The sequence below is a fragment of the Ursus maritimus genome (genome assembly GCF_017311325.1).
Source record: "Ursus maritimus isolate PB19 chromosome X unlocalized genomic scaffold, ASM1731132v1 scaffold_X1, whole genome shotgun sequence".
Classification (NCBI taxonomy): Eukaryota; Metazoa; Chordata; class Mammalia; order Carnivora; family Ursidae; genus Ursus; species Ursus maritimus.
The window spans coordinates 8,574,306-8,590,682 of record NW_024423319.1 but is presented as its reverse complement, the minus strand read 5'-3'; the positions used below and the strand labels follow the sequence as shown (position 1 = coordinate 8,590,682).

The following is a 16,377-nucleotide window of genomic DNA, read 5'->3' as shown; positions in this document are numbered from 1 at the left end:
GTAGAATATTAGAATAATCAACTGATTTTTGCCAAAGACACCCAGACAACTCAGTGAAGAAAGGAAGATCTTTTTAACAAATGATCCTGGGACAGCCGGGTAGGCACATGCAAAAGGATAAAAAAGGACTCTACCTCACATCATGTACAAAATTTAGAATGGATCAAAGACCTAAATGTAGGTCGTAAAACTATAAAACTCTTAGAAAAAACGTAAGAGGTGAATTTTCATGATCTTGGGTTTACCTGGTTTATTACCTACAATTCCAAAGCACAACTAACAAAAGAAAACAAATAGGTAAATTGTGCTTCATCAACAATTCTACAATTTTTGCATCAATGGACATCAGGTGCCCCTGGGAGATGCGGGGTAGACGGTACCTGCCGCCCTGGGGCGTCCCGGGTGCCACCTGCCGCGCCGGGTCGGGACCCTGTGCGCACACGTGTGCGCGCACGCCGCCTGGCATCAGAGGACACGTAGCCACAGCCCCCTGCGCCGAGCTTCCTGTCGCTCGAGGTGATGACGGTGGGACTCGCCCGAGCGTCCCGGCCCGTCGCGCCTCCGTTAGCTGTGAGCCGCGCCGCACCGGGTGCGCGAAGCCGCCACTCCGGGGACCCCGGAGGCCGAGTCGGACCGCGCGCGCTAGGGGACAGGCCCGGGGAAGAGGTGGCGGGACGGGGAGGGCTGGAGTGGTCCCGCTTAACCGGCGGCAGGAGGGGCGAGGAGGAGCGGGCGCCCCAAAGTGAGGGCAGGCGGGGTGGGGGTGGGGTGGGGGCGGAGGACCGTCCCCGCCCATCGGGGGCACAGGGACAGGCAACGACCCCACCGCCTGGGACATGCGTGCCCGCGGCTGTGCTGCTCCCCTGCCTCTGTGCTCGTTCGGGTCCCCTGGTTGTCCCCCTACTCCGTTCTCCCCCCACCCCCAGCTGGCTGCGTCCCCACGGCGCCCCCCTCAGCTGCAGCCCACTTCTCCACGCCCCACGTCCTCACTCGCGTGCGCGCTTCCCCGAGGGCCTGGCGTGCCCCGCAGCCTCCCCGCGGCTCTGTCCCGGGAGCCGGCGCCCCAGTCCTGCTGAGATGGGCTGGGGCCTTCGGTCCGTACACTCTCCCACTCTCCGCAGCCAGCTGCCGCCCGCCCGGCTTTACCCCACCCGCCGAGGGGCCTGACCATCCCCACCTGGGGGACAGTGACAAGAGCCCTTACCTTCAGGAGGCTTGAGGGTATTGGTACCTGACGGAGAACTGGTTCCCAGCTCAGGGTCAGCTGCTCGCCAGTGAAGAACCAGTACTCGAGAGGCAAGTGATGGTGGGAAAGGAAAGGTTGCTTTATTCAGGAGGCCAGCAACCTGGGAAGGATGGTGGGCAGAGGGCTCAAAAACCATCTTCCCAGTCCAGGGGGAGCCTGGTGCCCGGGTGGTTAGTCCTATGTTGACATGTCCTTGGACAGACTTGCTGGCATCTGCCGGGGCTGTTTTCCAAGGCGGTCAGGCCTTATCTTCTGGGGAAGTCTGGTCCTTCACTCCTCAAGGCCAGTGGTCTGCAAATCTCGAGGAGAGTAGGTTAGTTCCACTACAGACCAAGGGACTTAGGTCAGTAAGCAAGAAGCGCCTAAGCTTAAAGCAAGTTCACCCTTAACACCGGTTGGAGTGTTGTTACAATGTAATGTTCCCATATTAAAATGCCCTGTGCTCTGATTTCTTTTATATGAAATAGAGCCAACAAAGACATAATGCTGTAGTGTCTAAATGATACTCCCATGAGCCTCAGAATAAAAGAAACCCAAACCAGTACCCTAAACTTCCCAGCCCACTCGTGGCCCGTTCTTAAACAGTGTCTTCCACCAGGGTAGCAACTAGGTTTTCCAGGGTAGCAACTAGGTTTTCCAGGGACACTGCCGGTGTCTCCTCAAATGCCCAGGGAGAGCAGTCCCCGTTCCCTGGAGGGACCGACTTCTATCTCCATCACCCGTCCCTGGCTTTTGTTTCAGGTGAGAGGTGGAAGAGCTGTGACCTGCTGTGTGATCTCACCACCTCCCCGGCTGTGAGCGCTCCCGCGTTCCACGTTACCATGCATGGAATCCCCTGTCCAGTGTAACTAACCCAAGAAAGCTGCTTGGCCATAAAAACGTATCAAACCATAGGAGTGAAAACGCAGCTTTTATTTGAACAGCTGAAGCAAGGCTACTGTTTTCTAAACCGGTTTTTTTGCATTTTCCAAAATTGCATGTAGGCATAAGCAGGTACGTTATGTGATTTTTTGGCAAGGGCCACCTCCACCCCGGTGTGGCTCGTGTCAGCATCCACAGCCACTTTGACAGATCCAGATCGTTTCTGTGGCTCCCTAGTTGCCTACCAAGTAAAAAGCTCAGCACGTTTTGGGAGGCCAGGGTGGGTTTTACGTATTCATCTGCCTTCCTCTTGATGCTCGGGATGGGTGTGCGGGGACAGACTTCAGAGCACCCTTTCTGCATGACTCGTTGACGCTACAGATGGCTTCGGAAGGAGCACAACGGAGGAAGCCTGAAAAGATGACGGAACTCAGTGGATTCTGTGGCCCCCCGGGGGCCTCTTTCCCCTGCCACCTGCCCGCCACACATACTGTCCTGCACAGTCAGGGGATCTGTTGGGAAATGCCAAGCCCGTCATTTCCATTCTGTCTGTGTCTAGAATCTATTCTGCTCTGCTGCCATATTTTCAATTCCTGTTTTAATCGCAAAGTCTGTGGTGTAGATTTTCATATCTTGTCCAGCAAGCTCACCATCACAGCTACTCCCACATATGTTCTCCCCATTGAAATGAATGATCAGCTCATTTTATTTCATGGCAAATGAAACCTGGTACGGGTTCATGAGTGTGCTTGCACTGAATTGGTGAATTTATTTTGGGAAAAATGTATAGGGTCACAATAATGAATTTTCTTCTCCAGCAAGAAATGGTATTTTTTTTAAGATTTTATTTATTTATTTGAGAGAGAGAGAGAGAGACCGGGGGATGTGGGGGGAGGAGCAGAGGGAGAGAAACAAGCAGACTCCACGCTGAGTGCAGAGCCCTAAGCAGGACTCGATCCCACAACCCTGAGAAACCAAGAACTGGACACTCAACCAACTAAGCCACCCAGACACCCCCAAGAAATGGTATTTTTAGCATCAAAACAGTTGGCTCATAAAAACGTTTCATGCATATTTCCCTCTATTTTTAAAAAGATCAGGGGCACCTGGGTAGCTTAATCAGCCAAGCATCTGCTTTCAGCTCAGGTCCTAATCTCAGGGTCCTAGGATGGAGCCCCATATCAGGCTCCCCACTCAATGGGGACTCTGTTTCTCCCTCTCCCTCTGCCCCTCCCCCTACTCGTGCACGCTCTCTCTCTCAAATAAATAAAATCTTTTAAAAATAAAATAATAAAAAAAAATCACATGTTTTGTGGCCAGTGTGAACTGGGTATGTTATTTCTACTATTTCATATTTTATTCTTGGAGAAGTATACTCCAACTGAGCCACCCAGGTGCCCTGCAACATCTTCTTCCATGTCTTTAATTCGTATCTAACCTTACTTTTTGGTAAAACATCCAGGTGAATGGCTTGGCTATTCCAGAAATATTGACTTAAGAAGAGGAAGGCAATTTTTCAAATTTCCTTATGTAAATAAACTCTAATATCTCAATAATATGAAGTAAGATTCAGCTATTAAAAACGGTAGAAAGGGAGGTGCCTGGGTGGCTCAGTCGGTGAAGCGTCTGCCTTCGGCTCAGGTCGTGATCCTGGGGTCCTGGGATCGAGCCCCGCATCGAGCCCCACATGGGGCTCCTTGCTCAGTGGGGAGTCTGCTTCTCCCTCTGCCCCTCCCCCTTGCTCGTGCTCTCTCTCAAATAAATAAAATCTTAAATTAAAAAAAAAAGGTAAAAGGGGTCCTCTATGCACCAACACGGAAACAATCTCCAAGAAGTAGTAATTGAAGAAAGAAACCTGAAAAACAGTCTGTGTCTTACGCCCTCTGCTTTTTCTTCACCGTGTCAGCTATACAGCTGAAAGTAAATGCAAAGAATAAGATCTGAAAAGTTTAGCAAGCTGCTAATGCTGGTTCTTCTGGTGTGGGGGTGTAAGGTGGTGAAGCATAGGAAATGAGAGGTTATGAATTGATCTCTATAAATGTAATTCTTGTATTTTCTCCAACAAGAATGCAAAAATATGTGTAAGCGAGTTCTGCAAAATTCTTTAAGTAGAACAAGATTCCTCGGAAGCATAAATGTGAGACAGCACCAAGGCAGGTTGACCCACATTCATCTGCTCTGCCCGTTTCCTCCAAGGGAAGGGCGCTGGAGCTCAGAAGAAAGGCACCCAAACCCAAATCAAATGAACAGGGAACCAAATTCTAAATGGAGTTCAAGGTGAGAGAGCCCACCTAGCAGGAAAGATTCTCCACCCTCGTCTGTGACTCTAAGAAGTTTCGCTCAGGAGGGAGAGGGGCGTGCTGACAGCCACTGTCTGCTCTCTTACACGCAATAGCTCATTCAACTCTCACAGCATTGGTGGGTGCTGCTGTCACACCCATTTATCCGGCGCAAGGAACTGAGGCCCAGGAAAGGTACGTAACTGGCCCAAGGTCACATAGCTAGCATGTGGCACAACTAGGATAGGAACCCGACTTGTCTGGCCTCAGAGCCCCATCCTTCCCACCCTCGATCCTCGTGGAAGTCAAGGAAACAATTTCCATCCTTCTATTTGTTTTGCTCACAGAACACAGTATCTTTGCATCTTTACATGGTTCTATCCGGGATGGGAAGAAACCTGGACGACTGAGCATCCCCTGCCACTCAAGAAAAGGAGTGTGTGACTGGGTCCTTCTTCCAACATCTGAGTGTCCTCAGTTGTTATGGGAGACTGAGTGGGGCCGCCAGTACGAAGGCAAATCACATCTCCTAACAGCCAGTTTTGCCCTTCAGCAGGGTAGCGCTCTAGCAAACACAAAACCCCGTCCTCCCCATCTGTCCTCCAACATCCTGTGAAAATCCATGTCCTACCTCTAGACAACACCCACGGGGGTCACACTTCAATGTCAACAATACAGCCGTAGGACTACGCGGCTGAAATTCCCGCAATGGCACGTGCCATTTCTGCGAACTGCTATTTCAAAAGCAGGAATCTAAGAGTCATGGCCACGGCTGGATCCAGAGCTCGGGGAAGAGTGGAGAATCCTACCTGGGACTGAGTTCCCTTGCAGCTTTCACTGGGTGATTGGATCTCGAGGCCAGAGACACTGACCATTGCCCAGTGGACCTGTTGAAATGCAATGAACGCTGTTAGGGCATTTTGGTGAGCCCCAACGGGAAAGCGTTAGTGGAGAGAGTTCGCATCATCCAGCGAAGAGGTCTGAGACAGCGGTGCATTGCAGGGAGCGGGTATGGCGATGGTGCCCACGTATCGGTAACAGCTGCGCCCTCTTCCAGCGCCTCTCCCCTACTCACCGTCTTTAGCCCTGAACTAGAAGTAACCCAGGTGGTGGTGGTCAGTGTCCATATCCTGCCATCCATGGCATGTGGTCACAAAGTTCTGAGACCATTGTGAGTCACCGTGACTCCTCTGGGCGCTTAACCAATCAGGCCCTGGGACTTAGAGAAAAGTAGAGGGCAAAAAAGGAAAGGGGATTTTTTCCCCCTCCTTTGCTCTCTCTTCCAGACCAGTTGCTACTCCTGGAGGAAACGTGGCTACTCAAAATAGCTCCTGTGGTCTGGGTAAAACACTGCTAGCTAATGCTGCGTCTTCATCTGCCTTCACAAAATAAACTGACTTGACGAACCCTAACCCCGCTGGGTAATAGTTGCAAGGAGGACTGACACTTGCCCACAGTAGTAAAAAGCTGCTGCATGAAGCAGTTAGGAGCCTACGCTCAGGGGACAGGCAGTTTGATTTCCAGTCCAAGGTCGTGTGACCTCGGGCAAAAACAAATAAAATCTTGAAAAGAAAAGATTCTCTCTCCCTCTCCCTCTGCCCCTCCCCTTTACCCCAGCGTGCTCTCTCAAAAAAAAAAAAAAAAAAAAAAAAAAAAAAGAAAAGAAAAGAAAAAGAAAACTGAGAGAGGTCCATAGTTTGACCCAACTGGAAACCCAACATTTACTAGAATTATATATATATAAAATTAAAGGATGCTGATGAGCTTTCATGTTCTGGGCGTGGAATGAATCTGTCATCAGCTACAATGCACCAACTGGTGAACCTTCACAGCCTTCATCAGTATTGGGACTCAAAATACAATTGTACCTGGGGACTCCACTAAATTTAAACAAAGTACCTCCATACTCTTAGGGTAGTTACCAAACATAAATAGAAGGTACATAAGTATAAGTCACCGAAAACACTGGAACTTTTTCTTTGCCTACATTTTCCATGGTCAAAGGTCCCATTGCCCTAAAATATCCCATAGTGGGCATGGACGCTCTGACCCACTGAGTAAAAAAGTAGAATTAAGTCTTTGGCGCTTACAATTGGCTTGACAAACTGGAACCCCATGGAACTCCCCTTTCCCCTGCCTGAAATCGTTGATGAAACCCAATATAAATTAAATTACATTAAATTAGGGCCTTAGGGGCGCCTGGGTGGCCTTCAGCTCAGGTCAGGCTCCCTGCTCAGTAGGAAGCCTGCTTCTCCCTCTCCCACTCCCCCTGCTTGTGTTCCCTCTCTCGCTGTCTCTCTCTCTCTGTCAAGTAAATAAATAAAATCTTTAAAAAAAAAATAGGGCCTTAGTATTGGAAGTTATTATGCATGACCTATTTATAGAAGTGGTAATTCTCCCCACTGCCTCTCCATTTAACAGTCCACCCTGGCCTGTTCTTTTTTTTTTTTAAGATTTTATTTATTTATTTGACAGAGAGAGAGACAGCCAGCAGCCAGCAAGAGAGGGAACACAAGCAGGGGGAGTGGGAGAGGAAGAAGCAGGCAGGCGCCCAACGACTGAGCCATCCAGGCGCCCCTGGCCTGTTCTTAAGCTTAGAAAAACTGAATGGCTCTCCATGGTGAATTTCCTCAAACTTGACGTCAGGGTCCACCCATTAAGTCCCCTGTATTAGTTTTCTGTTGCTGCTGTAACAGATTACCACAAACATAGTAGCCTGAAATACTACAAATGTATTATCATAAGTTACTGAAGTCCGAAGTTTAAAATGGGTCTGCAGGCCTGCATTCCTTCTGCCGCTCTAGGGAAGAACCCATTCTCTTGCCTTTTCCAGCTTCTAGAGGCTGCCTACATTTACTGGCTAACAGATCCCATCACTCCAACCTCTGCTTCTGTCCTCACAGCTCCTTCTCTGACTCTGACACGGCTCTGACTCCTGTCACAACCCTCTCAGCACCCATAACGTTAAAATAACCCACAAAAACCCTTCAACATCTTTCAGTCACTTTTAGTGTGTGGAAACAGCACATTCTTCATTTAAAAATTTCACTTAAAAAATAAAACTAAAGGGGTGCCTGGGTGGCTCAGTCGATTAAGCGTCCAACTCTTGATTTCAACCCAGGTCTTAATCTCGGGGTCATGAGTTCAAGCCCCTCTTTGGGCTCCACACTGGGCATGGAACCTACTTGAAGAAATGAATACTTAAAAATAAAATAAATACCTAAAAAATTTTAAAATAAAAATTGTATTTATGCCCATTTATGCTGATACTTTCTCATATGCCCACTTTGAATACAGTGCCTTCCAATATAAGGCCCTAGAATCTGTCCAAATTGCAATACAACAGGCACTCCTATTAGTGCCCCCCAGAGGCCTTTTCACTGTAGAAGCTTTAGAATAGGGTTTTTTTTTTTTGTTTTGTTTCATTTTTTTTTTCACCACTGGCAGTCTCTGGACCCTATGTGAGTCCAGTCTTCTGATGCAAGCACTTGGCCCCATGCTATATGCTATAAGAGGGGCAATCAGTGGCCACATAGTGGACTGTCCTGGAAATGGGCCCTGAGCCTGTGACTCTCCATACCCAGCTATCAATTATGCCTTGGGTCATGGAAGCAGCACCCCCAAGCTGGGCACAGACACCAAGATCTCCGTGCTACATGGTACAGCCAGACCTGGTCCCTCTGGCATATCCTACCTGCAGGAGAGGGTAGCATTCTCTGCCCTCACTCTCTTGCCAGATACCATAGTGCGGAAGTAAGTCATCCTTACCCTGGAACCCTTGACCTAATGTGGAAGCCCACGGGATCAACTGACTGAAAGGCAAAGGGGGTTTGTACACCTTATCACCACCATCGCATGCAATGGAGCTTGACCAAGAAGTCTCTAAAAAGGATGAGATGCAAGGATAAACACATTTGATCGTACTTCAGAGAGTTGCCCTTGCCAACAATCTCCTGAATCGGCAAATTGTCACAGACTCTTTGGCCATCGCCAAAGGTCTGGCCATCTGAGCCAGGCAATGGCAGGAGTAAAAAGTTCTTATCTAGGGTTTCTGACATCGGGGTGAAGAATTCTGGCAATGTCTTGCCTCATGGATGCCAAAACCATAAATCAGGTATGCGAGGCTCATTCAACATTTGAGGAGTGATCGTGTCATCCATCACATCAAGGAGGGGGGGTGGCGGCAGTAAACCTGGTCCCATACCGGAGGGGACAATGAAGAGCATAGGCCCCTCCAGCCAACTTGGGGTGTCATGGACCCTCTAGGGCCAATGGCAGGAGGAAGAAGGACAGCAAAGAAGGCAGGTGAGGCTCAGAGGGCATTGCCAGGAATGATCTGCAGCCACAGGCCTTCAGTTCTACAGTAGCATCTGTGCTGACACACTTCCAGGCTTCCGGTTCTTCTAGAAACCCAAAGGGCTCGACACGTGATGCCTGGGAATACCACTTGGTTTGTTTGTCCCTAGAGCTGACTCTACCCTTGGGGGCATGTCCTGGAAAGAAGTCACTCTCATGCACATTTAGCTGACATATATTCTGAACACTATACCAGGATGCTGGAGACACAATTTTGAAAAGGACACGAGTGGTCCTCCAGAGCTCACAGCCCAGCGGGGAGCACCCGAGGTGGTTCTTAAGCTAATGAGAGTGACACACAGGTTGGGGCGCCTGGGTGGTGCAGTCGGTTAAGCGTCTGCCTTCAGCTCAGGTCATGATCCCAGGGTCCTGGGGTCGAGCCCCACATCGAGCCCCACATCGAGCCCCACATCGAGCCCCACATCGGGCTCCCTGCTCAGCAGGGAGTCTGCTTCTCCCTCTCCCTCTGCCTGCTGCTCCCCCTGCATGTGCTCTCTCTCTCTGACAAATAAATAAAGTCTTTTTTAAAAAAAATGGTGATGTTTCTAAGGAGATCTTTTTCTTCTCCATCTGTTCGTTAACATTGTTTGCTCATCATGGTTTAAACTCTCTGCACTTCTCATGAACCTTTTGGCTTAGAGATGTGGTGGGGGGACTTTGTTTGTTTAGATTTTGACCATTTAATTATTTTTGAATATGTCACTTTTTGCAAGCTAGGACACAGAATCAAACTGCAGCAATCTAGTCTTCTTGGGATCCAGGCCCCATCTTGCCATCTTCAGCCAAGTGACATCCTAATACAAGGTGCTAAGAACAGGTTTATAATCTCTAAATAACACCCACTTATCTATATTTTCCCTCAAGAAACCCCCCAAAGTCCAGTCATTAAAGGCAGGTTACACAGAACCTCGTGATCTACGAAGGACAGAATGACCCAAATTATACGCTGGCCAACGTATTGGTGAACCAGATTAGAGGTGGGCAAGGACTGGCGAACAGAGAAAGTGTTTACATTTTGAAAACTGGCTCTGAAGTTTTAAAAATTGCCTGTTACTGGGGCGCCTGGGTGGCTCAGTCGGTTAAGCATCAGACTCTTGATTTTGGCTCTAGTTGTGACCTCAGGGTCGTGAGATCAAGCCCCGCATGGGGCTTTGTGCCTGGTGTGGAGTCTGCTTGAGATCCTCTCTCTCCCTCTCCCTCTGCCCCTCCCCCTAACCGCTTCTCCCTCTCTAAAACAAATCGCCAGTTACCATCAAGAAGAAAGCAAGTAAAAAATATAGCAGATGCGCCCACGCTGACACTTGATTTTGGCGAAGTCTTCCACTAGAACTCAGGGTTAGAGGTGAGTGTAAGTGATCAGATACTTGGCTTCAAAATACATTCCTTAGTAATAAGAAATGTGACATACTGGGGCACCTGGGAGGCTCAGAGGGTTAAGTGTCTACCTTCAGCTCAGGTCATGATCCCAGGGTCCTGGGGTCGAGCCCCTACATTGCGCTCCCTGCTCAGCGGGAGTCTGCTTCTCCCTCTCCCTCTGCCCCTCCCCACTGCTCCTGCTTGCTCTCTCTCTCTCTCAAATAAATAAATAAAATCTTAAAAAAAAAAAGAAAAAGGAATGTGACATACAGCATCCCTCCATTTGCCACCGGAACTGACAATAAGGATTATTTAAAAGAAACGCTCAAGCTATAAAGGGTGGCGGAAGCAACACTTCCCATGACACTTCCCACGACAGGATAACCTCCAACTTTCCCGTAGGAGTAATAGGGCTACTCTTCTAGGATGGATATTCGAGTGGCCAAACTTGTCAGGAGCTTTTGCCAGGGCCAAGAGGTGAAAAATAGAGCTGAAAAGAGTGTCAGCTGCTAACTGTAAAATCCGGGTCAGCTAACGCCTTCAGAATGAACTCAGAATCCGCCCATTGTTTGTGAAACATGCGCAGCATTCATCTGTGAGTCCTCTGCTAGAGCGAAGGAGAGGTGCTAAATCTTCAAAGTCGGGAATGTCAGCAGTAACCCCAGGGGTCTTTGGATGCACATTAAGTGACACTCCAGTGGTAAACTGTCCCTCCCTGCTGCTCTGGGAGCACAAGGATACCAAAGATCAGGACGTCAAGGATGGGGATGGATGGGCCCCGCCTGTTTGCACCCCCTCCTTGCCTGCCTGCTGGGGCGGGGGACGCCTATGATAATGAGAAAGGCGCCACTCAGAGCCAGCACACGCTAGCAAGCACAGAGGCCTCTGTGTGATCTTAGGAGGGCTTTTCTTAAACAATGTAGCCCTAGTCTGTGCTGGAGAACCTTAAGCATTTCGCTTTACTACTGGGGATTCCAGCAGCCAGGCTGAGTTGGGAGGGCATCCTACCGGGCTGCTCCGGCCGCAGTCAGAGCAAGCACGCCAGGCCACCCACCCCAAGCTCCTCATGGCCCGCAGCTGAGGCTCCCGACGCCACCTGGCACGCCGCACCTCGCTGCCCCAACCGGGCTGCCCGGCCCCCAGATCCAACCTGCAAGGCACCCACACAGCTCATATGTATTGTTTGGTATTTCAACGACCTTTCCATGACGGCTCCTGCTAGGCGCTGTTTGAGTGGTGCACATCAGCTCCCGAAAACCTCTGCATCCCCCTGCAAGAAAGAAGTTGTCATCCCCTTATTGGTGGTCAGAAACCTGGGTTGTAAATGTTCATAGCAGCAATGTCCACAATAGCTAAATCGTGGAAGGAGCCGAGATGCCCTTCAACAGATGACTGGATTAAGAAGTTGTGGTCCATATATACAATGGAATATTACTCAGCTATCAGAAAGAACGAGTTCTCAACATTTGCTACAACATGGACAGCACTGGAGGAGATAATGCTAAGTGAAATAAGTCAAGCAGAGAAAGACAACTATCATATGATTTCTCTCATCTATGGAACATAAGAACTAGGATGATCGGTAGGGGAAGAAAGGGATAAAGAAAGGGGGGGTAATCAGAAGGGGGAATGAAACATGAGAGACTATGGACTATGAGAAACAAACTGAGGACTTCAGAGGGGAGGAGGGTGGGGGAATGGGATAGACCGGTGATGGGTAGTAAGGAGGGCACGTATTGCATGGTGCACTGGGTGTTATACACAACTAATGAATCATCGAGCCTTACATCGGAAACCGGGGATGTACTGTATGGTGACTAACATAATATAATAAAAAATCATTTAAAAAAAAAAAAAAAAAAAAGAAACCTGGGTTGTAAAACATCGAGTTACTTGCCCAGAGCCAGAATTCAAACTCAGATCCACCAAACTCCGGAGCCCTTTTTATTCACCTTTAGACCACACTGTCTCCCTGTGAGAGAATAAAATATTATTTTATGATTACTCATGAAACATGGATGTCACTTTCTCTGCTGATCTGTGAGGCTCAAAATGGGCCGTGCTGGCCAAAGTTCTCATGCCTGGATGGACGAAAAGGCCTCTGTGTGACTGGCCAGGAATCGAGGCTTCCACGAGTCCCGATTGGCTGAACTTAGCTCCTGTTCGGTTGGCCTGTGTGTGTTTTATATTTCATAGAGGACTCCGTCCTTTTGGTGTTTCCCTGTAGCTATCAAGACTGAGTTCACTGAATTGTGTTAATAACACCCAAGCCCAGCACATTTCATGGAAATGGATGAACCCCAAAGGGTATTTATAATGCAAACAGCAGATATGTAACCTCAGGTTGAACCGGAAAGATTGTACTGCGCTCTCGCCAGGACCAGGAAGCACCTTAAGGACCCTGAAGGTAGCTGGCTCACAGCCAGCCTCTGGTGGCTAAGGATGGGACCATTATGCAATGAAAGGTACACACAGGGAAGGGGGGGCTCCTGGAGCAGCTGACCTGCTTTGCTCAACCAGGGCAAATCTCACTGGAGTCTAAGGCACCTATGAAATAATCTGAGATGACCAGAACTTTTAAAAGCAGGATGTATTGAAATAGCAGAAATATTTTTTGAAACAGGGGCAAATTAGCATCCACGTGATGGAACGCATCACTATTTCATTCTTTTCTATAGCTGAATGCTCTTCCATTGTATGACATTACCATGTTTCTTTATCCAGTTATCAACTGATGCCTGTAGGGGTTGTTTCCTCTGGTTATCATGAATAAAGGTGCAATAAATATTTGTATACAATTGCTTGCGTGCACATAGGTTTTGAGTTGTGTTGGATATATACTAGAATGGAATTTCTGGGTTATACAGTAATTCTATGGTTAAATTTTTGAAATATTTTAATAATTTATTAATTTGATCTGGTCCATGACATCCCTCAAGTTTCTGGTCTCTCATGTGTCTTAAGCCTAAACGACAAAACTCAAAAATGCAAATTTGAGCACAATCGGCTAAATCCCCAGGAATACTTATTAAAAAGCCCATATTGGAGCCCAAGCTAGAAACAACGACTCAAGGCATCCAGGTGTGGTGAAGAAATCTAAATGTTTAACAAGCTCTCCCAAGAGTTTCTCCCCCGCCGCAGTGGAAGGTAGAGAGCGCTGAGGCGGAATTTAGGAGATAGTGGGGTCCCTGCCCAAGCCTGCCCCTCTCCTCCTCCGGGCCTCCAGCTGAGCTGGCACCTGGGGCAGAACCCCCCTGGCCCCACCCGGTGCCCCAAGGACTCCCCCACCAGGCCTTAGCGGCAACAGGCCGAGGCCAGGTGACTGCCCCCCAGCAGCACCGGACCCAGCAGCGGGCCAGCACCAGAGAGCCTGGAGGCAGTGAGTCCTGGAGCCGGAGGCGCGAACTCCCTGAGGGTGGGTGGCAGAGCTCCCTTGGGTGGCTTGGATCCCGGGACCACTGTCCCCAGCGCTGCCGAGGGGCAAGCGTGCTTAGAAGAGACAGCACAGGTCCCCTGTGTCCCCCGATCCGGGAATGAAGTACCATGGCCTGGCCGGTCCCTGTGTATCCGTGGTCCCGAGAATGGAAGGACCGTCACGTGGATCATCCCTGTGCGTCCCTGGACAAAGGAATGGAAGGGGCACGCGTCCCTGCGCATCCCGGGGCCGGGGAACAGAAAGACCATTTCACTTCCACACAGCTGGATCCAGCACAGGGAACTTCATGAAGCTGGTGTTACAAGGAGAGACACTGGGTGTCCTTTAAGAACCTTGCCCAAGGTGGGCGCTGGGAGGCTCAGTTGGTTGAGCTTCTGACCCTTGGTTTCGGCTCAGGTCAGGGTCTCAGGGTGCTGAGGTCAGGCTCCAGCTCAGCCGGCAGTCTGCTTGCCATTCTCACTCCCTCTGCCACCTCCCCGTCTCGAATAAATACATAAATCTTTAAAGAAAAGACACTTGTCCAGGGACGAGATGGGAACAGTGTTGTTTTCCATGCCTGGGCAGGAAGAGCCATGAGTATGTTTTTACTTGATGCCCCCCAGGGAAGAGGCAGGTCCACGAGTTGTGTTAGAGCAAATAGAGGGAGGGTACCTGTGGCACCTGAGACCTGTGGAGATGGGCACGTGACCACCTCTGTGACCACCTCTAACCACAGGTGTGGCCTCAGACGTTGCACGTAGAACGTTTGGACGTTTGTAGACATGAGCACTGCAAGGTCCATGCATTCTAGCCTCGTCACCATTTCTCTCTGGCTTGGACCGTGTGACCTGGGACAAGTCATTCAGTGCTCCTGAGCCTCCAGCCACAGTCCCCTCATCCGTATTCAGGCCATCATACTAGTCCCCAACTCCTCACTCTGCATGAGGCCCACGGGACCTGACACATGCGGGAGACTTCCAACAGCACGTGGACATGGCATGAGGAACGTGATCACTGTCCTTCGTTCCTCATGCAGCCCAGATGGCTGGTGGCCTTCATGGGGCAGCGTATATTTCCCAGGAGAAAGCCACTTGGCGTGACATCGCAGGACGGGTCCCGAGAATGGAAGGACCGTCACGTGGATCATCCCTGTGCGTCCCTGGACAAAGGAATGGAAGGGGCACGCGTCCCTGCGCATCCCGGGGCCGGGGAACAGAAAGACCATTTCACTTCCACACAGCTGGATCCAGCACAGGGAACTTCATGAAGCTGGTGTTACAAGGAGAGACACTGGGTGTCCTTTAAGAACCTTGCCCAAGGTGGGCGCTGGGAGGCTCAGTTGGTTGAGCTTCTGACCCTTGGTTTCGGCTCAGGTCAGGGTCTCAGGGTGCTGAGGTCAGGCTCCAGCTCAGCCGGCAGTCTGCTTGCCATTCTCACTCCCTCTGCCACCTCCCCGTCTCGAATAAATACATAAATCTTTAAAGAAAAGACACTTGTCCAGGGACGAGATGGGAACAGTGTTGTTTTCCATGCCTGGGCAGGAAGAGCCATGAGTATGTTTTTACTTGATGCCCCCCAGGGAAGAGGCAGGTCCACGAGTTGTGTTAGAGCAAATAGAGGGAGGGTACCTGTGGCACCTGAGACCTGTGGAGATGGGCACGTGACCACCTCTGTGACCACCTCTAACCACAGGTGTGGCCTCAGACGTTGCACGTAGAACGTTTGGACGTTTGTAGACATGAGCACTGCAAGGTCCATGCATTCTAGCCTCGTCACCATTTCTCTCTGGCTTGGACCGTGTGACCTGGGACAAGTCATTCAGTGCTCCTGAGCCACCAGCCACAGTCCCCTCATCCGTATTCAGGCCATCATACTAGTCCCCAACTCCTCCCTCTGCATGAGGCCCACGGGACCTGACACACGTGAGAGACTTCCAACAGCACGTGGACATGGCATGAGGAACGTGATCACTGTCCTTCGTTCCTCATGCAGCCCAGATGGCTGGTGGCCTTCATGGGGCAGCGTATATTTCCCAGGAGAAAGCCACTTGGCGTGACATCGCAGGACGGGGGCCAGGCTGATGTTGGCTGGAGTGCACGTGTGCTGAGTGGGGAGGAACGAAGGGTTGTGGATTCACACCCTGTGGAGGCAAGGCTGTAGCTAAGATCCCGTGGCTGAAGGTGACCAATTTGCCTGCGGAAGGGCGGATGGAGGGACGGCGGGACAATCGGGGCCCTGCTGGACGTGGTGGAGGGTTCGGGCCCATCTGGGGAGGGCGGCGGGCTGTGAGGCTGAGCATGGGCATCAGGTGGGTCCACAGCCCCAGCCTGCGGGTTCCTGGATGCCTTCCAGCGAGGAGGGTTCGGTGCCTAGGCTGGGGACGTGGAAGCTTCTAGAATAAGTCGGGGGGCGGCACAACCTTGCTTGAGCGCTTCCTGTGTGCCAGGCCAGGCACGCTGCCGCTCGCTTCCACGCAGCTGGATGCAGCACAGGGAATTTTATATTGATGCTACGATTATTTTCTTCATGTTAAAGACAGATGCGCTGGGTGTCAGGGTCACAAAGTGAGCAGGTTATCATACGGGATGGGTCTGCTGCTAAAGGTCAGGTTAGCATCAAGATAAAGGATTTATTTATTTATTGTGCCACTCCAGGAGGAGGACAGATACGTGAGGCATCTTGGCAAATACAGAGAGAAGATCTGTAGCATAGTGTGGGTACTGGTATTGAAACCCGTGTGGCCACGTCTGTGATCAGACATTGCACTAAGAACATTTGGATGATATTAGACATGAGCATTGCAGAGATCTGTTCTTTCTAACCTTCTCACCATTTTCCTCTGGCATTGACTGTGTGACCTGGGA

At 50.2% G+C, this 16,377-nt stretch overlaps 1 protein-coding gene across 6 annotated transcripts in view; it reads right to left on the bottom strand.

Moving 5' to 3' along the window:
* Positions 1–1,470: 1,470 nt before the first annotated feature.
* ZNF75D (zinc finger protein 75D) overlaps positions 1,471–16,377 on the bottom strand; it is a 67,651-nt gene continuing 52,744 nt past the window's right edge. The window contains exons 6-9 of one of the 6 annotated variants that reach the window (XR_005834308.1): positions 11,298–11,368; positions 5,196–5,273; positions 2,353–2,519; positions 1,471–1,545 (exon numbers count right to left, since the gene is read on the bottom strand). Coding sequence is in view for 5 of the 6 variants with exons in the window: in XM_040627586.1 (XP_040483520.1) it covers positions 2,451–2,519; positions 5,196–5,273; positions 11,298–11,368 (218 nt within the window). In the remaining variant the exon portion in view is untranslated. Of the gene's footprint in view, positions 1,546–2,139; positions 2,520–5,195; positions 5,274–11,297; positions 11,369–16,377 lie in introns of those variants that run through there. The other 5 variants (XM_040627586.1, XM_040627599.1, XM_040627587.1 and 2 more) reach the window with 5 other exon arrangements.